General features: G+C 48.2%; 1 protein-coding gene across 14 annotated transcripts in view; it reads left to right on the top strand.

Moving 5' to 3' along the window:
* The window catches only part of INPP4A (inositol polyphosphate-4-phosphatase type I A), a 131,678-nt gene that overhangs the window by 68,841 nt on the left and 37,010 nt on the right, over positions 1-25,827 (top strand). For 9 of the 14 annotated variants that reach the window (XM_034659021.1, XM_034659024.1, XM_034659023.1 and 6 more), the window contains exons 2-14: positions 1,489-1,559; positions 2,473-2,681; positions 3,283-3,327; positions 11,058-11,176; positions 13,394-13,510; positions 13,794-13,873; positions 15,461-15,572; positions 16,401-16,491; positions 16,969-17,116; positions 19,605-19,735; positions 21,581-21,685; positions 22,202-22,310; positions 24,600-24,617. In XM_034659021.1, the coding sequence (XP_034514912.1) occupies positions 2,576-2,681; positions 3,283-3,327; positions 11,058-11,176; positions 13,394-13,510; positions 13,794-13,873; positions 15,461-15,572; positions 16,401-16,491; positions 16,969-17,116; positions 19,605-19,735; positions 21,581-21,685; positions 22,202-22,310; positions 24,600-24,617 (1,181 nt within the window). In that variant the 5' untranslated portion in view covers positions 1,489-1,559; positions 2,473-2,575. Of the gene's footprint in view, positions 1-1,488; positions 1,560-2,472; positions 2,682-3,282; positions 3,328-7,570; positions 7,665-11,057; positions 11,177-13,393; positions 13,511-13,793; positions 13,874-15,460; positions 15,573-16,400; positions 16,492-16,968; positions 17,117-19,604; positions 19,736-21,580; positions 21,686-22,201; positions 22,311-24,599; positions 24,618-25,827 lie in introns of those variants that run through there. The other 5 variants (XM_011225891.3, XM_002919969.4, XM_034659018.1 and 2 more) reach the window with 2 other exon arrangements.

Raw genomic sequence — 25,827 nt, 5'->3', positions numbered from 1 at the left:
GTTCCAGTGTTGGTCATTATAAGTAATGCTACAATAAGCATCTTTGGCCTGTTGGCAAGAATTTTGTTTTTGTTTATAAATTTTGATAAATAATGTGATAAATAATTTGATAAATAAGTTCTGAAACGCATGTTCCACTTTAAAATGTTATCAGCAGTATAAGAGAACCCTATCGAGTTTCCCCTAGGTCTGCCAACAAAGCATATTCTCATGAGAAGAAACCTCTTTTGAAAGAATACTCTAGGTGGATATAGGAATATTTGACATTCTTTTAATTAGATGAATGAGTTTGGTCACTTTTCCAAAATGTTTGCCACATGTATTCCTCTTTTATGAATTTATCCCTTTGCCACTTGCATTTTTAGGGAGGTTTTTTTTGGTTAATTTGTACAAGCATTACTATAAATTAGAGATATTAGTACTGCAAGTACTTCCCCTGTCTTTACCATTTTCATTGCGTATTTTGACTTTGTGTGCCTTTTGATGTCAGCAAACTGGTGAGTCTTTCCCTTGGAGACTTTGCGACTCCCTAGCCGGGCCACTGCCCTCTCTCTTGAGGTGTCTGGGCTAAAGGTCCCTAGGTGCTCCAGTGGAAGTAGGAGCTCAGCCTGCGAGAGAAACTCGAGTTTGCCTGAGGGCCAAGCACACCGCTCTGCCTGTCGTCTATACCCCAGACTCCAGCAGTTTCAGATAGCTCACACTCTGGGTCCTGAGGTCTGCTCTGACAGTCCCCCGGGACTGAGTGAGAGCCTGGGCGTTCTGCTCCGTAGGAAGGCACCCAAGGGCCAGGCAGCCCCAGCAGGGCAGAGCCCTCTTCCATTTTTGCACATTTGGTTCTCACTGCAGCCCTGTGAGATGGGTACAACTAGCCTCATGTTAGAAAGCGGAGCCTCAGGGGCGCCTGGGTGGCACAGCGGTTGAGCGTCTGCCTCCAGCTCAGGGCGTGATCCCGGCGTTATGGGATTGAGCCCCACATCAGGCTCCTCCGCTATGAGCCTGCTTCTTCCTCTCCCACTCCCCCTGCTTGTGTTCCCTCTCTCGCTGGCTGTGTCTATCGTCAAATAAATAAATAAAATCTTTAAAAAAAAAAAAAAAAGCGGAGCCTCAGAGGGGCCCAGCAGCTTCTTCCAGAGCCTGACGTTTGTGAGCGAGGACCCCTCGGGGTCAGATTCTTAGCGCCTCCGTTTCCCTCAGCCACATCCCAGCCACACAGTGGGTGCTTTAGGGCTGGTCCCTGCGCCCCAGATCACCCCTGGGAGCGGGGGATGGGAATGTGCACTTTCTGTTTCTCATTCTTTGGGGCTCCAGCAAAACCTTTGCTTTTGAGCCAAAAGGTTAGATTGTTGTGTGGAGCTCAAAAGAACTTATGGTAGCTCTTGACTTCCCCATATCTTTAGGCATTAAAATTATAACATAAGCATCATAATATGCATTCTCAAGAACTTCGTGTTTGATCAGCTTGTTAAGTTTATAATTTTCTGTTTTTAGATGATGGATTTGGACGTGCTTCTATGAAGAAATGCTACGTATCTCAACTGGTCCAAGAACAAACATGTCCAGTAAGTTGCTGGGTGAATATTAACTCAAGAGTGGGAACACAGGCCCTTCGGGGGCACAGGTGTTGACACACTTTGAGAAGACAAGAGTGTCTGGATACATGGAAACCGTTGAAAGGAGTGTTTGAATTTTGTACAATCTAGTTATCTTCACTTCTAAAGGTTGGTTCCTTCTAGAGACAGCAGGACTTATAGCATAGAGGGCTAGAAAAACATGAAACTCGCTTCTTGATGCTTAACCCACTTCTTCGAGCACAATGTGTGTTCTGTGCCATGCCAGACCATCTGTCTGATTCAGCCTATGGTGGCACTTTGCCCAGAGACTTCTGTATCCATAGCACACAGCGCTATCCACTTTAGTCAGGCATAGATTACACGCACTTGTAGGGAAGCAAGCCCAAGGCACATGGGAGGTTTCTGTAGCTCTGGGGAGAAAGAGAGCAGGTTGGAGACATGCGCCTTTGTCTCTCCAGCGTTCCACCATACCGTCATAACCAGTGGGCGGCAGACCCCTTCATGCGTGTCATATCCTTCTGACAGAGGTGAATTGATTTAATTTTACAGATTCTATGAGACTTGTCAACAGAAGAGCATAATAAAACACAGGAGAAAATTTCAAGAGCCATCTTTTATGGTTATATCTAAACCATCATTTAATGTGGCGTATCTTTTTTGAAAAGAACAGGATTTCCTTACGTGATGCCATGGGCATATGTGTTGGTGGTGTGTGTGTGAGTGTGTGAGTGAGTGAGTGTTGGAGAGCGTAGAGGAAGAGGTCACTAGAAGGGGCCTAGACCATCAGACTGCACCCCTGGCTCCTCACTTGCCCATGTTAGGCACATCCGCTCTCCACGAGAGCATGGTCTCTCAGTCACTGTCCCTGTGTTTCTTACCAGTGTTTATGCCTCTTTCTCAGGACTACTGCCACCTTAGGGGACTAGGGCTTGGTGACTGCGCTTCCCGGGGAATCAGGCGTGGTCTGACCCAGGAACAGGAAGCACATCGTCACCAATGACATCATGACGGCAAGAGAGCACAGCCCTCGCCATGGCGCCAGGGCCCGTGCGATGCAGCGGGCTTCCACCATTGATGTGGCAGCCGACATGCTGGGCCTCTCTCTGGCAGGTGAGCCTCATGGAGCCTGCTCCGGGTTCCTGGGGCAAGGTCACCACACACAGGTCCCATGCTGTAGCAGTGCTGGGAGGGCCGTGCCTGCCTCCTGGAGTCCCCTGCGGACAGCCAGAACGAGCCCCCGGTGACTGCCCCAGGCTGGGGGGCACCCTGCTATGACGTTCTTCTGGTTGAATCAGGGAATGGAGGGGGAGGGGAGGTCAGCCCTGTTCTGGGAAATGCTTGCAGTGCAGTCTGATGGGCAGCAGTTTTCCAGCTTGGGTGGGCACCCCCAGGGCTCATTTGCCAGTAGATGATATGGGAATGTCCACAGTGCCCGTCTGGCAAATGCCTGTCTGGCAGGTGCCCAGGCCATGATCAAAGCCCTCCTTGTTGTGGGTGTGCAGAGCTGAGGAAGGGAGGGGGTTTGGTCTTGGAGCCTGAGACTTCTTAGGAATCTCAGAAGCAAAATGTTTAGAAAATGAAGAAATTATCTCAGATAACTGTTTCTGAGGTGGGTAAAAAGTAGAATGTTGGGTCTTTTGAATAAAATCTAAATGCAAGGAAAAGTTTATTAAGGGTGATTTTTTTTCCCCGTCATTTCTTCTTTATTCAGGAAATATACAAGATCCAGATGAGCCCATTTTAGAATTCAGCTTAGGTAGGTATCTTTTTGAATTTTTTGTTCTTTTGTTTTAAAATGTATGTTGCTCAAAAACAAAAACCGGACTCTGGCATGAATTTGTGTCCGAGAACTTGCTGCTCCTGAAGTGTTTCTGAGATGAAGCCACGAGACGGGTGTGAATGTCCTGTGTGTGCAAGGGGACCTGGAGCCCACAGGCCTTGGGTCTCCTCAGCGTACGTTCCCTCCAGGCTGGCAGTGGTGGGGGTGAGGCTGGGAGGTAAGCACCCAAGAGCTGCAAGGACAGCCTCCCTCTTCCTAGGGGAGGGTCAGAGGGGTGGGAAAACTGGCTCAGGGCCAGCATTGTCAGCCCCAGCCATAAGGCCCCGTGCAGTTGAGTTTAGCTGTCTAGACCTTGTTCCCTACTCTGTGAGTGGAGGCAATCACACTTACTGCTTTCCCTCTTGGGCAGTGTCAGCACGTCCTAAATACTGGCCTGAATCCCTAAAATTGTCCTAAAAAACAGTAGTAGAATGTGCAGGCTGTGGGATGAGGGAAGCACGGCATTACCCAGAAGGTCGGACCACCTGGTGGGGTCAGCCACAGATGGTTCTCCTCCAGAGCCTGACGCTATCCTGTGTTCATCTCCCCTTCCCTGGGCAGTGGTCAGCGTTGACCCGTGGCCTGGCGGTGGTGTCCAGGAGGTGGTATGACATAAAAGTAGCACCTCCCCAGGAGTCAGATGACCGGGATTCTAGTGCAGACCATGGCACAGACTAACTGCATGCCCTTGAGCCGACCACTTGCCCTTGCTGCACAAGTTTCCGCATGTGCTATAAGGGGTGTTACCATCTGAGGGACAAAGAAGATCATGGTGCTTAAAGCAAAATCAGACAAACAACTTGGACTAATGACAAAATCCTTAAAAATGTAAGGGCATTATTATCACATTTATATTAAATATTGAAAACATCCCCATTTCAGACTGAATGCCCCTAAACAAGTTCAGAGGGTTTCCCAACCCTGACTTGCTGGCTAGTTCTGCAGTGGGAGGGAGTCCTGTGTTGTGAACTAGGAACAGGGGGTTGGGGGAAGCAGCCTGTAACCCTGCTGGGATTCCCACAGCTGCCCACTCCCAACCTAGAGCTTTCTTGCCCTTCACAAATTGTAATACTAACCCAAGGACTTCCAGTTTCACAAGAGAAGAGTGAACTTATTTCCACCCCCTTGTCTTAAATCATTCAGACGCCAGGAAGAATAAGAAACAGAAATACATATTCTGTGCAGTGAGACATTTTTGGAAGCCCCAGAATGTAACCCATGAGGAGGAGGGAGCAGATGGAGAGGAGTGTGGTCACACCTGCTTGTCTGTGAGGGTGTAGATTTGTCCCAAAGATACTGGGGAGCTCAGAGACTAAAGCAGGGGCTTATCAGAAAGTTTGTGTAAGGAAGAGTTTGGGGTTCAGGTTCCCACCACACTCTCTCAGGCCTGCAGGGACTGGTGGTTATTCTAAGAAACTTGGGAGGCAGAGAAGCTCTGGGCTGAGGTCCATCAGCACGGAGGAGAGCATGGTGAAGGGCCAGAAGTCTACTGGATAACAGCCCCCCACTTTGCCCTCCCCAGCCTTCTTCCTTTTATCCTAATTCGGCCAAGCTTGCTCTTCCAGGCAGGGGGCTCTCACTCTGGAGCCAGTAAACCACCCACTCCCATGACCCACAAAGAGTCAGGTGCCGGCTTTCTGGATCCCAGCCAAAAGTAGGCCAGCTAGCCAGCCGGGCACTGTTGTGGAGCCCATCTAGCTCACCCTCACACTCAGCCTTCTGATACCTCATTCTTAAAAATTAGTGGGCATTCTTTTGTGCATGCAAAGATTGGTAGGTGCATGCAGGTTGCAGCTTGATTCATAATAGCCAACGCTGGAAGCAACCCACATACCCATCAGCAGGAGAATTCACTAGGCTACACGCGCACGATGGAGTACCACTCAGCGATGAGAAGGAATGAGGTACTGATATGTACGTGAATGAGTCTCGAAAGTATTGTGCAGAGTGGAAGAAACCATATTCAAATATATATTTATGACCTGTTTACATGAAACTCAGGAAGAATAATCCACAGTGACAGAAGACCCGTCAGTGCTTGTCTAGGAGTGCTGGTGAGGACTGACTGGGAAGAAGAACACAGGGGACCCTTTGGGCAATGGAAATGTTCTGTATCTTGACTGTGGTGGTTATGTGGATGTATATGCTTATCAAAGCTCACTGAGCTCTACACTTAAAATGGGCACATTTTATATATAAATACTTCAAAGTTGATTTAAGACAGAATGTAAGAATGGTTAAAGATTGAAGGCCTTTGTGGAAGGCCCACACATGAAAGAAGAAGCAGGAGAAAGCAGAACTTGGAGGACATACAGACATTGAAGAAAGTAGAAGAAAACGTCAGAAAATTATAATTTAAATCCTCAAGAGAAGATGGCATACCCATAACATAAGAGCAGGACACTGTAAAAAAAAATTTTTTTTTGAAGAACAAGGGCAGCCTTAGAAACAAAATATGATTCAAAAATACCTTAAAAAGTCAATAAACGTTGGAAGATATTTCAAGGAATTATTCCCCAAAGTAAAAATTTTAAAGCAAAATAGAAAATGGGAGAGAAATTGAAGTGGAAAATTAGCAAATTCAGAGGCCCACCATTTACAGGAGGAAATGGAAAGGGGTGGAAGGGAGGGAATTACCAAGAAAAAAGACAAGAAGTCTGTCAGACCTGGGGAGTGTGTTCCTAGGTGAAGAATGCCTGCCAAGGCCCCACATAGTGATTAAAAAACCCCATAACAAGGCGCATCCTGGTGAAATTTCAGAGCACTGGGGATAAAATGAAAATCCTAAAACTTCCAGAGAGGAGGAAAGGAACACAACAGGTCATATCCAAGGATCGAGGTCAGACTAGTGCGGAGGAGATTCTCAGTGACACTGGGAGTCGGAAATGTGAGTGGGAACATATTTCTCATCTGGGCTTCTCTCCTCAACCAGACACTCAGTCAAATGTGAGAGGAGAAAGAAACTTATTTCAGCTTTGCAGACTCTCAAACTTAGCTCTCCCACATCCTTTTTCTGGAAGTGAGTGGAGGATATGTTCCACCGAAAAGAGGGAGTAAATTGAGAAAAAGGAAGACAGGGGACCCAGGAAACAGGGCCCAACACAGGAGAGAAGTGAAGGAAATCCCACTTGGCTCGTAATAATATTCACTTAGCTTTATTAATGTAGAACATGGATTTAACAAAAAAACTCGCACTAAACTGATTGAGTATAGAGACAGGATGAGGGTTGATGTAACATAGGTAAAAATCTTAACCCCTTTGACAGAAACCAGGATGTTTCTGATTCTAGTAAATCAAGGATAGTACAATAGCCATTTGAAGGAAGCACATGGGGGAAGAAACAGCTTGAAAAAGTGAGGATGAGTTTTATTTTAAGCGATTTTTACCACAGTGGGAAAAGAAAAGAGGAGCAGGAGCCCGTTGAATAGTCAAATATTTTATCTTAAGTTTAAAATTAAAAAGTGCTCATTTTAAAACCTGTAATAGAGAAAATGTTAGAGGAAAAGAATACCCTATCATGAGAGAGATAATCATAGTTGGCATTTTGGTGTGGATCCTTCCAGAAATATTTTTTTACACCCACACGGTGCTATACAGAATTTTTAATGGTTTTTTGCCTGTGGAGGTGATGGGATTATCTACAAAAATATCATGCTAGTATTCTTTTTTTTTTTTTTTAAAGGTTTTATTTATTTGAGAGAGAGCACGAGCAGGGTGAAGGGCAGAGGGAGAAGCAGGCTCCTCACTGAGCAGGGAGCCCGATGCAGGACACAATCCTGGGACTCCAGGATCATGACCTGAGCCAAAGGCAGACGCTTAACCAGCTGAGCCACACAGGCGCCCCTTGTCATGCTAGTATTCTTAACGTGTTTTTTTCACGTGGCAACATGTCATTGGCATCTTTTCATTGTAATAAACACGGGATCTGACCCATCACTTCGGATGCCTGCGTAGACTGTACTATGTGGCCATGCCGTATTTATCGTAAGCAGTTTCCTGGTGTCAGACATTTTGGGTTCTTTCCGATTTGCCGCTATAAACACCACCACAGTGAACATACTTGTACATAGATCATTCACGCGTTTTGCTGATCATTTCTTCGGTATAAACGCTTGGATACAGAATTGCTGAGTCAAAGGATATGTACTTGGAATACATTTTACTGCTTTGCCTCAACAGCACTTATCCAGCTGGGATTACAGATGATCTGGTTGCAGAGACAAGGCATACATACCATAGACTTATGGCTTCTCTGGAAGTAGGCCAAAGCGATGTAAGTGACAGACAAGACATGTGACTGTGGGCTGCTGAGGGAACGCGTCTTGGAAGCCATGGCCCTTGGGTTAGGAATAAACACTGAGTGAGACATAGCCGAGCCAGCTGTGGGTCAGGGCTGATGAGCGGTTACCTACAGGAGGGTGTGTTCTGAAGGTGGCACTTGGCCCATCAGCCCTTAACCCGACACCAGTCTTCCTGGCTTTGGACACCTGTTACACCTCAGTTTATCTGCTGTCACTTGTGCTTGAAAGACCCAGATGTTCCCGCTTTGCATGGGTATTAAGAACCCACACGTGATGAAGGGGCAAGCTGAGAAAAACCAGGCCCTCAGTCACTTAAACACATAGCTTAAAGGAGGGCAAGCAAGTGAAATGGTCAAATCCCTGACTCCTGCTGAGGCAGACCCAGCAAAAGAAATAGAAGAGAACCTTAAAAATGAACAAAGCGTTAAAGCTTCTAGGAGAAAACAGAGGGTCGCTCCCAACCTCAGGGTAGATAACAATTTCTTGGACAGAATGCAAAAAGTATTAAGTCTGTGCTTTAGTTTGCTATCACCGCCATAACAGGTTACCACAGATTGAACACCTTGAAACAACACAAACTTATTATCTTACAGTTTGCTTAGGTTAGAAATCCAGTGGGCTCAGTGAGGTCTGCTCGGAGTCTTACTGTACCAAAATCAAAGTGTCAGCAAGGCTGCATTCTTTTCTGGGGGCACCAGGGGGGAATCTGGTTCTTTGTTCTTCATATTATTGGCAGAATTCAGGGTGTGTGTGTGTGTGGTTTTAGGACTGAGGTCCCCATTTCTTTGCTAGCAGCCAGGTGAGGCTGGTTCTCATTTCTTAAAGCTGCTCACATTCCTTGGTTTGTGGCCCTCTTCCTCCATATTCAAAGCCAGCGGCGACAGGTGGAATGCCTTTAAGGTCTCTCCTGCCTTTTCTCCCCATAGTCACATTTTCTGACTCACCCTTCCACTTTCCCCTATATGCAGAATAATGCCAAGATGCAGAATAATCTCCCCATGTCAAGGTTCCATGACCTTAATCACATCCACAGTGCTTGTAATGTAATATATTCACAGGTTCCAGGGATTAGGATGTGGATACTTTTTTGGAGGGAGGGACGGTTTTCCTGTCTATCACTCCCCAAGACAAACAAAGTCTAACAAACAAAGTCTAACAGACAAACAAACAAACCTAAAGGTCTGTAAGAAAATAAATTTACAAAATATTGTAAAAATATTTTTACAAAAATATCCACAACACATCTACCTGAGAAAGAACAGGTCCAGAATAAAATACTCATAAATCAACAATAAAAAAAAGTCAACAATTCAGTTTAAAAATGAGCAAGAAACTCAAGCAGACTCTTGACACAAGAAGTTATAAAAGGAACAACAAGCATGTGATGAAAAAATGCTTTACATCATTAATCACCATGGAAGTGCAAATTCAAACACATCCATTAGAACAACTGTGAAAGAAAGACTAACCCTACCAAATGTTGGTGGGGATACAGAAAAACTGGAATGCATATACACAGCTGATGGGATTGTAAAATGGTGCAACTGCCTTAGGAAACCGTAGCATCTTGCAGTTAAACATATCTTCCGCTGTAGCCTAGAAATGTCACTGTTAGGTACTTATGCAAAAGAAATGAAAGCCTGTGTCCACAAAAAGACACAAACAGGAATATTTTTAGCACCTTTATTTACAGTGGTTCACCACCAGAAACAACCCAACATCCATTAACAGAATGGATAAATAAATTTTGATACCTTCATACCATGGACTCTTAAGTCATCAATTTTTTTAAAAAGTGATTATCAGTCCATACAACAATGTAGATGAATCTCAAATTCAAGAACGGGCAAAAGTGATGAAAATCAGAAATTGGTTGCAGAGGCAGGGGACTTGACAGGGAAGTATGAGGGGGAATTTCTAGTCTGGTGTTTTGACGATGTTCTCCAGCTTGTTTTGGTGGTGGTTGCACAGATGCATGTGATTGTCAAAACTAATTGAATAGAAAACCTAAGCTCTTTGTATCTTATCCAGTTAATAGTGAAAATTCATAAAGACACATGGAAAGATAATACAAATGGAGGGAGAACTAAAATTATTTTTCATAAGCGAAAATCAATATCTATATTGTAAATCACGAGCGAGCATTAAAAAAATCGGGAATGATGAGGGCAGGAATGGCAAGAGCAAGGACCTCCAAGAACCCTGTCCTCCATAAAGGTGCTGAGAACACTGGCAGAAATGGTCACAGTCAGTTGTTTCTACCAGTGTTGAACTTTGACTTAACCATGTATTTCATCAGTTCTAAGATGTATATTTTTTCTCATGTTTTACTCTCTATTTAATCAGGAAGTGTCTTACAATCAATAGTGTATCATAGTCTAACGGCAGCGGGTCCTCTTGCTTTCTTAGTGCATTTCACAACAGATACTGTGTTAGATTCAGTGAAATGTGCTTTTTTTCCTGTGGGTCACTCCTATGTTAGAGTGATCTGAGTCTTACCTATTTCAGAATGCTTATTAGTACAATAAACTTTCCAACTGAAACCATTCTACAGGGTTCCCTTAGTTCCAAAAAGGAACATTTTTATAAATCTTGCATTTGATATGAGTCTTATAAGGAGAAAAAATGAGCAATGACGTCTTTAAAAAAGAAACACCACCCCACCTTTGTTTATATTGCGATGAATTTTTTTTTTTAAAGATTTATTTATTTATTTATTTGACAGAGATAGAGACAGCCAGCGAGAGAGGGAACACAAGCAGGGGGAGGGGGAGTGGGAGAGGAAGAAGCAGGCTCATAGCGGAGGAGCCTGATGTGGGGCTTGATCCCATAACTCCGGGATCACGCCCTGAGCTGAAGGCAGACGCTTAACCGCTGTGCCACCCAGGCGCCCCAATGCGATGAATTTTTAAATTCGCTTCTGATGTACATTCACAGAGGCCTGTGGGGCACCACGGCTCAGGGCTGGCCGCCACAGCCATAGGATGCAGGCATGAGTAGCTGTGTCCTGATTTTATAGACTGTGTGGCTGCTTAGCTCACCTGGTATTAAGGTCAGACCCTGTGTGAGGTTGTCGGTTTGTGTTCTAGTCCGTGGACACAGAAAGTGCCCGTCAGCTCAGCCTCCCACTGGCAGTTAGGGCCATGCCGTCCTGGGGGTGGGGGACGGGGGNGGGGGAGGAGGGGAGCATGAGAAGAGCTTGTTTCCAGTGTAAAAGATCACCTCCGTATGACAGCTGACAGTGTAATTGTTTCATCCCTTTAGTATCACTGACTTTCTTTGCTTTCTCTGGGCATGTTTGGAACTGAGAATTAACGAAAGCCTGATTTTTAAGGATTCATTTCTTTCCTGTCTTGGTTCCATAGCCTGCAGTGAGTTGCATACGCCATCGCTAGACCGAAAACCAAATAGCTTTGTAGCAGTGAGCGCCACCACCCCTCCTCAGGCCTTCTGGACGAAACACGCACAGACGGAGATCATCGAGGTGCGTGCTGCCGGCTTTGGCCCGAAGCTCTGGACGGGCTCCTGCGGCGTTGATAGCCTCCACGGGGGGTGGGGGTGGGGGGGCTGCGGGTGACCTGAGCCCCTGCAGCTGGCACTCCGTGGGTTCTCAGTACACTGACGTTTCTCTTCACGTTCATCTGAGTGGCATTCATATTTGCCACATCCTTTACAATTATTGATGAGCTATTGGCCGGTTGTCTTTGAACAATGATTCTATGAGGTTATTGCCTTTTAAGAGGTAAAGAGCTCATTCTTCCTTGTCATTTTCATTTGGCTGCTGCTTTCGGAGAATTGTGTTGATTAATCACAGTGTGGAGAATGTTACTTATTAATCAGCCTTCTTACTGGACATACCCCTATTTTTATTGGCTTTCTTTGTATATCCTTTTGCATTGTGTGTTTTATATTTACGTTTTACAAACTCCTTTTAGATAATTGAGCACCGTATGTAAGTTACGAAACTAACTATAGGATCTGTCTGAGATTGTGCCGGATTTTGTTTGTGATGTGAGTGTCTGTGTGAATTAACCCCTCCCTAGCAGTCTCAAACGGACTTAAACTGCACTTTCTCCCCTTACCCCATTTACATTTTGGAACCTGGACCACCCTTTTTCATTCTCTTGGAAACTTATTTCTGAGTTCAAATCAACGGTTTTGTTTTCTAAGCATCTGGTGAGTGCTTGCCTGCGTGTGGAGTGCGGTGCCGGGAGCCTTGGTTGATACAAATACCTCGGAGGCCCAGTCCCTGCCCTTGAGGAGCGTCCCATCCTGTGGGTGGGGAGGCAGTGAGCGTGGTCCATCTCTACACAGCGGTGTGGGAAGGGGTGGAGTAGAGAGAGGAGGGCAGCACCCGGGGGGTAGGGCCCATCCAGCTCTGAGGATTGGAGAGGCTACTCAGGTGGTGCTTAGCGGAATTCTGACTTAAGAGACCTGGGAAGGGCCAAGACTCTGCAGTTCTCACAAGCCCCCGGGTGCTGCTGGCCTGGGGACCACGTGTTGAAGAGCACGCCCGAGTTCTGTGGTAGTTATGCAAAGGTGTGCAATAGGGAGTTGTCATGTGGGTTCTGAGAATACCCTTACCCTGTTCTGGGTGTGCAAAAGGCCCACGTGGAGGAACAAGGGAGAGCAGCCTTGAACGGCAGGCCAGGAGTGTGTAGCAGGCCAATGGAGGCTTTTCGGAGGGGAGTCACCTGACTAGATGTGTTTCAGGGAGGTCCTAAGCTGACAGGCATCTGGGGGAGCATGTAGGACCTGACTGGCAGTGGGAAGGAATGGAGAGAAGGGGTGCGTGTGACAGGCCCTGGAAGCGGGTTTGTGGGTGTGGTTCCCTGTCCCAAGGTAGTTGAGAATGCTGGAGAAAGAGGCAGCAAAGCAGATGTATGTAGCCTCCTTGGGAGGAGAGCCAGAGAATGGCCTTAACCAAGGGCAGATGTAGGGTGAGGTGGGGTGGGCTGCGGTCCCAGCAGGCTGCCCAGCCAGGGCCATCCAGCACACCCTGAGAGCCCGAACCTGGAGCTGCAGAGGGAGCACAGCTAGAGGCATGGGACCCACAGCAGGCACAAACAGGAACTAGGAACCATTTGGCTGAGATAGGTAACCGCTGCCTGAGAAAGACAATATGTTATGGGGCTCTGGGGGGCAGGGCTAAGCTGCCAAGAAATGGCCCCCTATGAGCTAGAAACTCGCAGCTCGTCTTTTGAAAAGGATAACCTTAAAAAGGTCAGTTCTTAATTATTCCAACTATGGGATTCTGGAAATAAGAAACGACTTAAGTCATTCATTTCTTCTCTCATCTGACTTTGTACATCTTCAAGGAACAACCCAAAGTAGGAGATCCAAATACATCACTCATTTTAAGTGGTCATACCTAGAATACACGCGGACATACAGGTTGTTTCACTTTTAAAGGATCCCCTCTAGTGAGCGAGAAGCCTTAGAGTGAGCCCTCGGGCGCGGCTGTGCGGTGGGCCTGCCTGCGGTGGCTGCTTCTGGAGATGCCTGTCACACTCCTTTGTCCTTTTTCTAAGCAGCGTTTGGGCTTGTTTTAGGCATCCATTTAGGCTGCCATCAGTGTTTGTGTTGATCCAAGTCAGTAAGAAGGTTAGTGTCTCGTTCTGAAAATGTTGGTGTGTTTCCAAAGCAATTACGTGGAAAAACCCAACTCCGTATTCTGATTTTGCTCTTTTTCCTATTCTAGGGAACCAACAATCCTATATTCCTAAGCAGTATTGCCTTCTTTCAAGACTCTCTTATCAATCAGATGACACAAATCAAACTCTCCGTGTATGATGTCAAAGATCGATCTCAGGGAACAGTTAAGTAACACATTGTGGTTCATGGGATTTTGTTCCCTTTTTTTAAGTTCTGTAATTATCTGAGTGAGAGGTGAACACAGATTAACTTCACTACTTTGCTCACAAATTAACTGATGTCCAAATGTATTTGTCTTCAGGAATTTCCTCCTGAGCATCCGTGTTGGGCTCCTGAGATGGGGTCAGATGTGTTGTGGGAGCCAGCCTGCTGGACTCTGGGGCCTGGCATTTGGACCAGAGGCAAAGCAAGCGTACTAATGCCTTCTCTCCCCTGCTCTTCCTCAGATGTATTTACTGGGCTCTGGAACATTCATTGTCAAAGATCTGCTCCAGGACAGGCATCATAGGTTGCATTTAACACTAAGGTTGGTATTTAATTTTATTCCCTTGAAAGGACCTGGAATTATGAAGTCCAGGGACAGATGAGGGGAAGGCCCCATTTCCTGCACTCAGAGAGGGCCTGGCCCCCTCCCAAAGGCTGGTGTCAGTGAGGAATGGTTGCTTATTGAAGTGAGATTAAAACTCAGCCCATCAGAAGACCTGTTAGGGAATGGAAATGTGCAGTATCCATAGGAAATATGAGCCCTGTTGTACGCAGACCTAAAGGAAAACCTCCATACATATCTGATAATACTCAATATTTTTATCTGTCATCTCTTCCTCCCCAAAAGAATATGATCTCCCGGGCAGCTTTGCTTCATTGCTGTATCCTAAGCACCTAGAACAGAGCCTGGTGCTCAATAAATATTTATGGAAGGAAGGAAGGGGATCCCCCACTGTATCCCTGAAAGGAAGGTGAAAGAGGTCAAGATGTCAGCCCTTCCCAAATTCATTTCGGGGACAGTGCTCACCGAAACCCTAACATGGTGTTCTTTTTTTCAAAATAATGTAAAAGTTGGGAAGATAGTTCAAAATAGCAAAAGCAATTTGACAAGGGTTAATCACCTGCTGGACAGTGCACCATTCTAAAACTATGGTGACAGCAGTGTTGCAGGCATCGGGCAGAGCGAGAGCCTGGTTTGGCCCTCGGTGTGCAGAGGGAACCAGCATGAAGGACGCGTCTTACAGAAAGGCAAGGGGTCATGTGGGGCAAAGGGCTGCTAGAGAAAAATATTCAGGTACGTCATGTGTCAGAACTAATTCTAGTTGGATCATCACTAAATGTAAGAAATGGACATCTTCTTTTGAAAAGGATCTATGTAGGACTCTTGAGCAGAGAGCATGGGGAAGCACTTTTCCAGGCATGAGAACAATGAGAAAAAGTCACAAAGGAAATTGTCAGTATATGTGACCACATAAAAGTTTAGAACCTGGCTAAATCAGACACCTTAAATAAAAAGCCTGAGGCGTTAGGGTGTCCCTAGGGCCTCCCTGGATGAATCAGGTGGGCCTACGCAGCAGGCAGCCACCCTGAGGGGACTCAGGTGAAGCTGACCAGGGCTAGAGTGGCATTAACTATATCATATCAGGATTCAGAGTCTTTGGGAAACCCTCTGCTTACTTGGGGTCCAGGCCTAGGTCTTGGGTCTAATCAGAGCTTAAGGGTGGGTGGGAAGGAACAGAATGGGGTTCAGTGTCAGAAGAAGGTGCTCTCCAGTCCTGGTTCCAAGATGTGTCTTCATCTCTCTCGAGGGCAGAGGTCAGCCCAGGGGCTGATGGGTACCTCCCAAGCAAGCATTGGCTCTTCCCCTCCAGCTGTACCCCAGGCACATCCACACTTCTCTGTGGTGCTGTGTCCCCTCTCAGCTGCAGCCCTCCTTTCTGCTCTTACGGTTTCCTTGTCTGCCTCCCCTGGAGCCTGTGCATGTAGTGAATGCTGGCTGACTGATCAGTGCACCAGATCCTGGCACTCTCAGGACCCCTCGATGACCCAGGATGGCTGAGCTTTGCATTTAAGCAGAAAATGAAGTGCAGGTACAATGCCTCTTATCAGAGCACTTTGCTCATTGCAGATCTGCGGAGAGTGACCGTGTGGGTAACATCACCGTGATCGGCTGGCAGATGGAGGAGAAGTCAGACCAGCGGCCCCCTGTGACCCGGTCTCTGGACACCGTCAATGGGAGGGTGAGCACGCCTCCTTGCTCCTCTCTGTTGGAAGGAGTCAGAGGATCTGTCCAGATGTACTTTGCCTTTGTGTCTCGGGAAGGGAAAGACGGGGCCCCCGAGGCAGAACGTGCCCATCCCCCCAGGCACTTCTCAAAGTAGTGAGGGGGGTCCCTTCGGGGAGCGTGCCATGCAAGGCTCTGCTGAGTGGGAGCCAGGCTGGAGGAGCTGCGTTCAGGCAGCGAAGAGGGGCTGATGGGGGTGTGCAAGGAGGCTTGAATTACCTCTGCTGTTTCGTTAGAGCTTCCCTCCCAGGCACACACGTGCTCCACAGCCACCTTCTGCGCGCCTCCCATCCGCACACTCGCTGAGCCTCTCACAGACCTCTCCCCCTCTGCATCTGCTCCACCCCCTCTCTGTCACCCTGTCTCCCATGCACCGTCGCTCGCACGGACCCCTCATGCTCTCAGACTGCAGTACCGGTGTACCAGACACTGCTAAGTGGTCATTGCTGTAAAGTACGGAGCTAGCTCATTTCACCCAAAATAAGCCCAGGAGGTCAGCTGTGCAAACGTTTCTGAGCATCATCTGTTCCCCCCTCATTCTGTCCGCCACAACACCGCAGTACCAGGTGAAGTGACCGAGTCACTAGAAGATCCTGTGTGCGTGGCCTGAGGGCAGTGTACTGGCAGGTGCATTAATTTTGGCTGGGTCAGTGTATTTACTGTAGAGTGAATGGGGGATGCTAATTCTTAGAGTTCTGTGATGATGCACGTGAGCCCCATTTCTGCAGAGTGTTCTGGAATTGTCTGGGTCTCACCGTTTCTGCTTTTCTGTCCACGTCACTAGATGGTTCTCCCCGTTGATGAGAGCTTGACAGAGGCACTGGGAATCCGATCCAAGTATGCTTCGTTGCGAAAAGACACCTTACTGAAATCGGGTAAACAGCTTCCTCCGTTGGTACTCTTGCCACTCTTGTGAGTGTCCACTCAGGCCCATGCTCACCCTTTCCTCCCCACCTACTTGGATTGTCATGGCCAGGCACCCCGATTGTTACCTCCCTGCCATGTATCTGAGTGCCATGCTTTGTGCCAGCATGTGGAGTTAGTTATACTCCAAGCAAAGGGGTAGGGGGGCATCTCTCCTTCATTCCACTCTTTGTCGTGTTGCCTCGGGTTTGGGGACTGACACCCTCCCCGCCCCCGCCCCTGCACTCCAGAGTTCATTCCACACCCTGGGACGAGAAGATTGCATGTCGCAGGGGAGGAGCAGCCAGACTCAGTCCCTCCGGTGGGCCTTGGTTTAAATGCTGTCATTCTCTTGAGAGGAACAGTAAGAAGCGCTGTTGAGGGCCCACACGGCAGGTGTGTCGCCAGCTCACACGCAGCCTCTGTCTCCTCCACGTCCCCCACCTCAGTGTTCGGTGGTGCCATCTGCCGCATGTACCGGTTCCCCACCACGGACGGCAACCACCTGCGGATCCTGGAGCAGATGGCGGAGAGCGTGCTCTCTTTGCACGTGCCCCGGCAGTTCGTGAAGCTCCTGCTGGAAGAAGATGCGGCCAGGTGAGGCCCCGTGGAGAGGCCGACCGCCCATCAGGCCTGGGTCATCCACCCCTTCCTTTCTGGAAAGTTCTTAGATGTGGTGGGTAGAGCACTGGCAGCAGAGAGGCTAGCTTCAGACCCAGCCGCCACCACTTGCTTGGTGGCCTCGGCTTGCCGAAGCCTGCGTTTGCTCACCTGTCCCCTGAGTTCCTGTGCGAGGCCATCACCAGACAAGTTGCAGAAAGCCCCAGACATGTGCCCAGCACGCATGCCTGCTCCCTTCTCTTCCCCTCTCCTTTCCCCTCTCAGTTGGCCTGTAGAAAGTTAGGAAGGGCTGGTCGTTCTTTGGTCCTGGCCACCTGGGTCACTGGTTTTGTAGGGCAGGGCCACAGTGATAGAGGCTATAGAGAGCTAAGTGTGACCCGTTGGGGCCCTCTGGTCCTCCATATCTCTCAGCCTGGGGCATTTTTCCTCGATCCCATGGCAGGGAGAAGGGGTTCAGCCCCGCAGATTGCAGAGAGTGTCACCTGTCTTCCTCAGATGTCGTTTCTCCTCGCTGTCAAAAGACAGTGTTAATTATGAACACAAAATTAGAGCGTGAGAGGACACAATGCAGTCAGGATCTCACTGTTCGGATACAGCTATTTTTAAACATTTTTTTATCTCGAAGAAAAAACTCAACCTAAGAATGACAAGAATACTGCAATGAGCTGCTTTATCTCTCTATGTGTACTATTTTATAGTTCTTTAAACTTTTTCCTTTCAGCTTTTCTGTATTTGTACAGATTTTCTTACCTACCATCTACATTTGCACAGGTCTTCAGTTTTCATGTTATAATTTTAATTATAGCATAAATTCTCATTATTTGGTTTACTAGATTATAACTTTGAAGAGTTTACTCATTTCACAAGAACTTGGGTTTTGAGGGTTTTGTTGTTGTTGTTGTGTTTCACACCAGTTTCACGCATGTGGCTGGTGTTGCGTGTGGTGTGGGAGGGTTCTTGATGAGCGAGACAGACCGTGGAAGGCAGTCCCTCTGGAGAAGTGGGGGCCGCACCCCGAGCCCCAGCTGCTTGAGCTGTGTGCAGAAATTAGAAGGGCTGGTGGGAAGGAGGGCGGTCCGGCCAGGCCTCTGTGAGACGGTAACATTAAACTGACATCGAAGCACAAGAAGGAGCAGAAAGGGGGCAGAGACACTGGGGAGGCTCCAGCAGCAGCCGCGGCAGGTGGGGCTCGTGTGGTCACCAGCGGACCCACGGCCGCAGGACCAGCTGGCCAGCAGTGAGCGAGCACAGGGGTCTCACCACAGCCTCGTCTACTTGTGTACTCTTTTACTTTGATCTTGCTAATTTCATAATAAAATGCTACAACTTTCTTTTTAATTTCAGACAATCTAGCAGATTCCATAAAATTAGCTTTTTTTTTTCCCCCAAAGGAAAATATGCATAGTATAAAAAAACAAATAGTGCCCAAAGGCTTTTAACAATGACATAAGTCCTGGGGCCCTCTACTCTCTGATCTGCTTCCTAGAAACAACCACTTTTAGCCATTTTAGCGTTTACCGCTATATTACTAAATAAACGAATAGCATGCTCTCTTAACTGGTTTGGGGCTTAGCTACTGATTCCCTGTGATGAGGATTTTAGGTCTTTTGTACTTTCCCGTTCCTCAGCTTCCTAATATGGTTATCTTTTTTTTTTTTTTTAGTCTATCTTGTGTTTTCATTATTCTGATTATGTAGCTATTATTTATTGCTGAGCTAAGACAGTTATGTTTCAGTTCTTACATAGCTTTTATTTTTCTGAAGGTGACAGATCCTCTTTTTTCTTCTCTTCTCCCTTTCCCCTTTCCCTGCCTTCCTGCTGCTTTTAGATTTAGACAGCTCATTACTCCCATAGAGAAAGAAAGCATAGCCAAAGTTGCCAGCCTGCTATGGCCCTTGTCCCTTACCCCAAGGGACAGTGCTGAAACAGAGGGGGCTGGGCGAGCACAGCAGAGCAGGGCCGCCCCGTGCCAGCTAGCTATGGACCACCGCTTGGCAGCTGTATGACCTGCAACAATGTTCTTAGGGGCAGGGCAGGAAGGCCCACGCCCCCCCAGAACACGGGGGCAGTGAGAAGCTGTCTCAGCATCCAGGAGGGTCCCACGTGGCCTGTGGGGGTACGGGCAAGGAGCCACTCCCCTAGAGCCCCTCCCCTCCACTTAGTTTTCCCCAGGCATTTGACAGAGTTTCTGTGAAAAGCATCTCTGTGCTTTTCCACATGGTGAGTGATCTGCCCATCATACAGCCATTCCTCCTGGGGTGGTGTGTCATGTGCAACGCCCCCCCCCCGGCTTGCTCTGGAGACCTGCAGTGTAGCTGTTGTCCGATGCCTTCCCTGGCATTTACTGCACTTCCATGTCCGCTTTGTTCTCCCACTTGGTCGGGACACCTGTGCCTCTCCCAGGGAAGTGAGCCGGCTCCACACCTGATGTGTGTGTGTGTGTGTGTGTGTGTGTTCCTTGCAGAGTGTGTGAACTGGAGGAGTTGGGGGATCTGTCCCCTTGCTGGGAGAGCCTCCGGCGCCAGATTGTCACTCAGTACCAGACCATCATCCTCACGTACCAGGAGAACCTGACTGACCTCCATCAGTACAAAGGTGGGTGCTGGGTCTCCCTTTTCCCAGCTAGAAAACGAGAACCTGACTCAAATACTCTCCCTGACAGACACTCTAATGGATTTTTAAAAATAGATTCTCATGTAGGTGTGAATTCTTTCGAATATGGATTTCTCAGATCTTAATTAAGAAGACAAGTATGTGAATTGCATTGAAAATTCCTTCTATGGTGTCATCTGCCAGCACAACTCATGCAGGATGAAATTTAGGAGAGACGAAAGCACAGGCTGTTGGTTCATGTTATTTTTTTGTCTTGGCCTAAAATGCTCAAGGGACTTGCCCCAAAGATGTAAACCGTTTGCTTTGAGACAAAGTGGTTTCCTACATTTCCCAGTTTAAATCGTCAACAATCCTTGTATTGAACACTGAATTGTCTGAGTGGAGTGCTCTGTTTTCAGCCTAAAAAAAGAAAGTAAAGTATAGACACTTCACACTTCTTCTTGAAAGATCCTGTTCGGTTTTCAAAATACTCTAAGGGTAGATTTAGAAGAATTTTCTTAACTAATCCCTTTTTATTCCAAAATAGAATGAATTTTTTGGTTTTTCGTTACTTTATTCTCTATCTTCAGATTCTTTCCTCCCCCCACCACTACATAATGGAATTTCAGGATTAAAAGAAAATCTTACGTCCTTAATATTAAGGTTTTGACACAGAACATATGAACCCGCCCATGAACTTGGCTGAGAAGAAGCCACATAGGGTTATGAGGACAAGGTGATGGTGCCCTTGGGTCTGGTTTGAATCTGAAGGGCAGGTCTAAGTGTATTGGCAGCATATAGCTGAAGAAATTGAGGGACCTACCCCTGCCAGATACCTGTTACCTGGGAAAGCAGGAAACCCCCATGAGCTTGAGTTTTCCAGAGCAGAGCATCTCAAGTGTCAGTGTGCAGCCTGGTCCCTGAAGATCTTGCTGCAGTGCAGATCTAGGATTCTGCGTCTCTAACAGGCTCCCACGATGCCACTGCTGCTGGTCTCTGGGCCCCCGTAAGTATCAGGCTCCGGAGGGCAGTGTCCTAGCACAGAATGCAAAGCAGACAGTGGCCGGTCTGCATTTGGTATACTGGTACGATTTACCTTTAATCACTAGAGAGAAAGTTTATTTCTTCTCTTCTTCTGATTGTCGCTAATTTGTAAACCCTTTCTTTTCTAACCATGTAGTCCTTGATTAGTGTTGGATTCTGATCATAGAAACGAGATGGTAGATGTTAGTTCCATCATCCAACCTCCTTAACCCCCCAAGCATAATCAAGGGAACACGTTCAGGTTTGTGTTTCAGAGGGCCAGGATCCATGCTTTATAGCATTTGTTCATCTTGCTGGGTCTGAGGTGATGAGAAGACCTTTTCATCTCTGTGGAAATTGAGATGTGTTGCTCTAGTTGAGCCGATTTCTTAGATGTCGCCTGATGGCGTTCTCCAGGTTGGGACAGGCAGTCCCTGGCATGGGCCCATGTGCTTTTTTAGCGGTGCTGACATCGTGTTGCACAAGATCTGTCTTTATGTCCGACTTCTCAACTGAGAGCTGAGTCATGGGAGGGCAGGGCACTGGTAACCATAGGCTTTTGAAGCTGCTCCTGCCTGGCTCTGCTCCCCACCTGAGCACCCAGAACCAGCCTTCCTGCCAGTGAGCTGCCCTCCCTCCAGTGTTTCACCCAGCCTGCTCTCTGGACATGAAATGTGCTCACGGGCCCCTCAGAATTTCCTCAGCCACTACCAGCACGTGCTGCTCACGCGTAGCTGCTTCCTCGGAATATCACTGTCCTACTTGCCGTTCCTGAATGCAGCGTACATGTCAACCGTCCTTGTTTTCTCATATTCCTTTTCTTAGGTCCCTCATTTAAAGCGAGCAGTTTGAAAGCAGATAAAAAGTTAGAATTTGTTCCCACAAACTTGCACATACAGAGGATGAGAGTTCAAGACGATGGGGGGTCAGGTAACTATTTTTCTGTTCCTCTCACTAAATCACACTTGACTTCTTTTCTCCCTGTGTGCTTGGTCCCCAGGCTGCCCCATGCATGCGCAGCCTTCCTTGTGTGTTCTCCTGCGTGGCAACTCAGATAAGAGACATGGCACAGGACCTTCGTAAGGTCTTTGTTCCCTATGCTTTTCCCTCCCTTTGTCCCTTCCCCTCGTCCGTCCTCCCTCCAGCTTCCCTTTGTGTTTCTGTGGCAGAAAGTCGCCTGTCAGTTATCCTTCCCAAGGAGGGATGCAAGCTGAGTGTTGCCGGTGTTGCCTCTGGCCCTTTGTGGCCCCATCTGGAGATGTGTAGGAACCCCCTCTCTGCTGAAATGATGGTGCTGGGCTCCAGGGGCCCTCAGACAATCGAGGCTGTGGCTGCTCGGAAACGGGCTGGGGTGGGCAGGGTCCCAGAGTGGCGTGCATATCCCTGTAGCTGGCTTGTCCACAGACCTGAGCCCAGAGTAATGGAGGAGAGCTTTCTGTCATTCAGATCAGAACTACGACATCGTCACCATCGGAGCGCCGGCAGCACACTGCCAAGGTTTTAAGGCAGGAGGTCTCCGCAAAAAGCTGCACAAATTTGAAGAGACCAAGAAGCAGTAAGTACTTGGAGGGTGTTCGTGGTCCTTGTACAGCTGTCTGGTGCTTCCTAGGTTAAAAAAAAATCAAAACGTGACCGCAAAAACATCTAGCCATCCAATGTGCTTTCGTGTGGTGGGAGGAGCTACCGTGTGGCCCCTGTGCTTCTGTGTGTGCGACTGAGCTGGGGGGTGACGAGGGCACCTTTTCGGTGGTCCTGGACCTGCAAATGAACAGCAAATTAAACTCCCCCTGGAAGGTGGCTCCCCTGTGTGGACTGTCTGCTGGCTCAGCTGTCCCTTAGAGCCCCTGGTCTGTCACACCAGGTGTGTATGTTGAACGACACAAAGTGCGAAGCCTGCAAGAGATTGATTGTTTCCTTTCCTGAAAGGACTTCAGTGCTAAACATTCCCTGTTTTAAGAAGCCTAGAGTGGGGCAGGGGGTGGGAGGGGAGCCGCACGCAGCTGCAGTCCAAACAGGAAATGGCCAGGTAGGCAGTTGGGGAAGGGCATCGTGGAGCATGCAGGGAGGTGTGGCTGAGGTGTGGTGTTTTGAGGACAGGAGCTGAGCGGGAGGGCTGGCCTTGCTGGCAGCCTGCTCAGTGTGGGGCCACACGCTGGTGACCATGGATGCAGGGGTGACAGAGGTAGGCCTGGCCCCTGCTCCAGGCAAGGCCGGGAGCAGACAGGTCAACACCACTATTTGGAGCAAGCAGTGCCATGCTTGGAGCAGGGGTGATGGGGAGAGAGCCATAAACCCTAGCTGTTGCATTGGATGTGTGGGAGACATTGGTGATCTTCCAGAACATCACCCCTCAAGATTTAAAGAGATGAGGGAGGCAAGTGTAAGAAGTCAGGGCAATGAGTGTAGATGGTCCTGTGAGATCAGTGGACCATGGAGTAGAGAAAATAGCATGCAGGTGTCTGTCTGGGGACAATGGTTATTACTTGATTATGCATTCAAGCTGATGGGGATTGAGAGTGAAAAATTGTTGATAAGAGAAGGTCGATGGAGCAAGGCTCTGGAAATGCAAAGGCCAGACCAGGCAGGGAGTCCTAGAAGGGACAAGAGAAGTTGTGCTGCAGAGAGATCTCTGAGGAGTGAAGAAACAAGCTGAAAATACCACGGGCCAGCCTCTGCAGAGTGTGGAGTTGAAAGGGTGGGACTCGCCAATGGAGAACGGAACAGTTGGAGGGAAGGTGAAGCCAAGGCGCAGGGGGCATCAGGAGAATGGACAAGGTGGCCGTGTGGAGAGCGTTGGCACCTGCCAGGGAATCAGAGGCTTTGTGCTGCCATGGGCAGGAGTCAGGACTCAGCTTCAGAAAACTGACTGCAGACTAGATCAAGGAGGGGGTGAAAGGTCAGGTCCAGTGGCCAGTCACTGGGCCAAGGGGATCAGGGATGCAGCTAGGAGCTTCTCTGCCTATGGGGCAAGGCTGGAGGGGTGAGCTGGCAGGTGGAAGAGAGCGCAAATGAGAAATCATCACTCAAATGTGTGCACAGGTGGCCCGGAGCCAAGTGAGCCCTGGAGGCAGCAGGAGGAAGGGCAAGAAAGGGCCAGTGGTTAGGAAGGGGAATTTCAGCCTTAAGGGTGGGACGGCATCCTTGGGAGGCCCCCAGACAGCCCTCTTGACCTTGATTGATCCCACCAAGGGGTCTTCCCTGTCCAGACAAGCCAGAGCCAGCTGAGGAGTCACTGACTCTGCTGTTCCCTGGGAATTACGATGAAGAGGAAGCTTCTGTGCTCACCGCAGCTCTGCACAGCCAGCCGAGAGAGCGTGTGTCTGTCACTCCATTGCATGTGGCTGTGTGGGGGTGTGAGTGGGAGATTCGAGGATGCCATGGGGGCCCCGGAGGGGAGAGCCCATCAAGAGGGGGCGCCACTGGCCGTCCCTGTCACATAAAGGTCCAGATGTTGATACCTGATTATTCTGTGTATTAAGTTCAGAACTTCTTACTTCCAAAATGCCTCTGGAGTATTTTTCAAATAAATAATATAAATTTTCATTCAATTTTCTACTAATATTATAAAACCACCTGTAGAAATGATTTTCGTTATTTTAACTGTACCTTAAATGTAGACATAACTTGGCCCGCAGGCGGGATGTCTCCCCGGGGCTTGTGCGCAGACACTGACGTTGCTCTGACGAGTAAGCACGTTGGGCTCATAATTTTTATTGTCCCTGTAGTGGGTACCTCAACACGTAATTTCAAGGGTTTTGACAAAAGATAACTTGGCTTTTTAACTTTTTGTTTTGCATTTGGTGTTTGCTAACTGCTAATACTTCGTTTTGGTTCTTTTCTTTAGCAGTTTTGAGGAGTGTTGGTGAGTTTTCTGTCTGTGGAGAGAGTGTCTGTTTGGGTCTTGCTCTCCTGTAGAGAAAGCCTGTGCTGTCCCCTCCTCTGTGAGGTGCTTCAGCCCTCGGTGCCACCGGGGGCCCCTGGTTATAGCCTCGTAGACAGAATTCTCTCTTCCAACTGCAATGTTCTTTGATAATGAATAGCCCGTCTCCAGTCTACCATTTTGCCTTCAAAACCTGGCAGCATTTTGTTGCTGTGTGTGCTCTGAGAGGGGGCCCCATTTCTCCCAGGCCAGGCAAGGCCCCGGGTGCTGGGATTTTAGCTCCTCCCACTGGTGTGGTTGGGAATCCCTTGCTGGCTTCTCTTACAAGAATCTTAGGGCTTCAGTTTTCACTTTACCCTCACCTCTTATGGGAATGAAGCCAGCTTCCATTTTCATGAATATAATTTATGCAGATTTTTAAAACAGTGTTACTTGGGCCAATTTTCCCCCCTGAAGGCAAACCAAGAATTAATATAACCCAGTGACTTTAACTACCAAAGAATTAGATGGCGGCCAGAAAGCACTGTGTCTGCTGCCTGGGGTCTCCATGGCTGCCCCAGGCCCTCCCCAGTCATGCCCAGCGTGCTTGCTCAGGCAGCAGCCAGGGCTCTGCAGTGGCGCTTTGCATGGGGACAGGCCCCAGGAGCACCTGCAGCCCTCTGGAACTGTGCCATCTCAGAGCTGGGGAGGCTCGGGGGCCATGGCTGGGCCCTGCCTAAGATGGGGACAGGAGGACGTGCTGAGGAACCTCCTACCCAGACTGAGGCCTCTTGGGCTCTCCCCATTTTTAGGACTAGGTAGTTGAGCACATGTGCTTGTATATTCACCGTCATCCCCTAACAGCAGCTCTTTGAAATTTACTCTTCCACCCCCCCCACCATATGCTTCCTGTGTGTAAGTCCCAGATTACTGTTATTAGAACGTGACCTGTAAGAACACAAGGTGAGTAGGGGGCGGTGCTTTCCTTCTGGCTTGGGGGATCGGATGTACTGGTCGGAGTGTACACAGCCATCAACATACATAGGTGTATATCTACATGACGCACACATTGCGTGTGTGCTCTAAATATTGAGGCTAGGGAAGAGCAGATTTTTAAAAATCCTATTTGAGATTGTATTTTTAAGACTAAATTGTCAAATGGCAGCTATTCATTTGGAAGAGTGATTGCAGATTGGAAAGTAGTCGTGTGCCC

Source organism: Ailuropoda melanoleuca, chromosome 4 (assembly GCF_002007445.2).
Source record: "Ailuropoda melanoleuca isolate Jingjing chromosome 4, ASM200744v2, whole genome shotgun sequence".
Taxonomy (NCBI): domain Eukaryota; kingdom Metazoa; phylum Chordata; class Mammalia; order Carnivora; family Ursidae; genus Ailuropoda; species Ailuropoda melanoleuca.
Note: the sequence above shows the minus strand (reverse complement) of the source record. Positions and strands in the feature narration are given on the sequence as shown.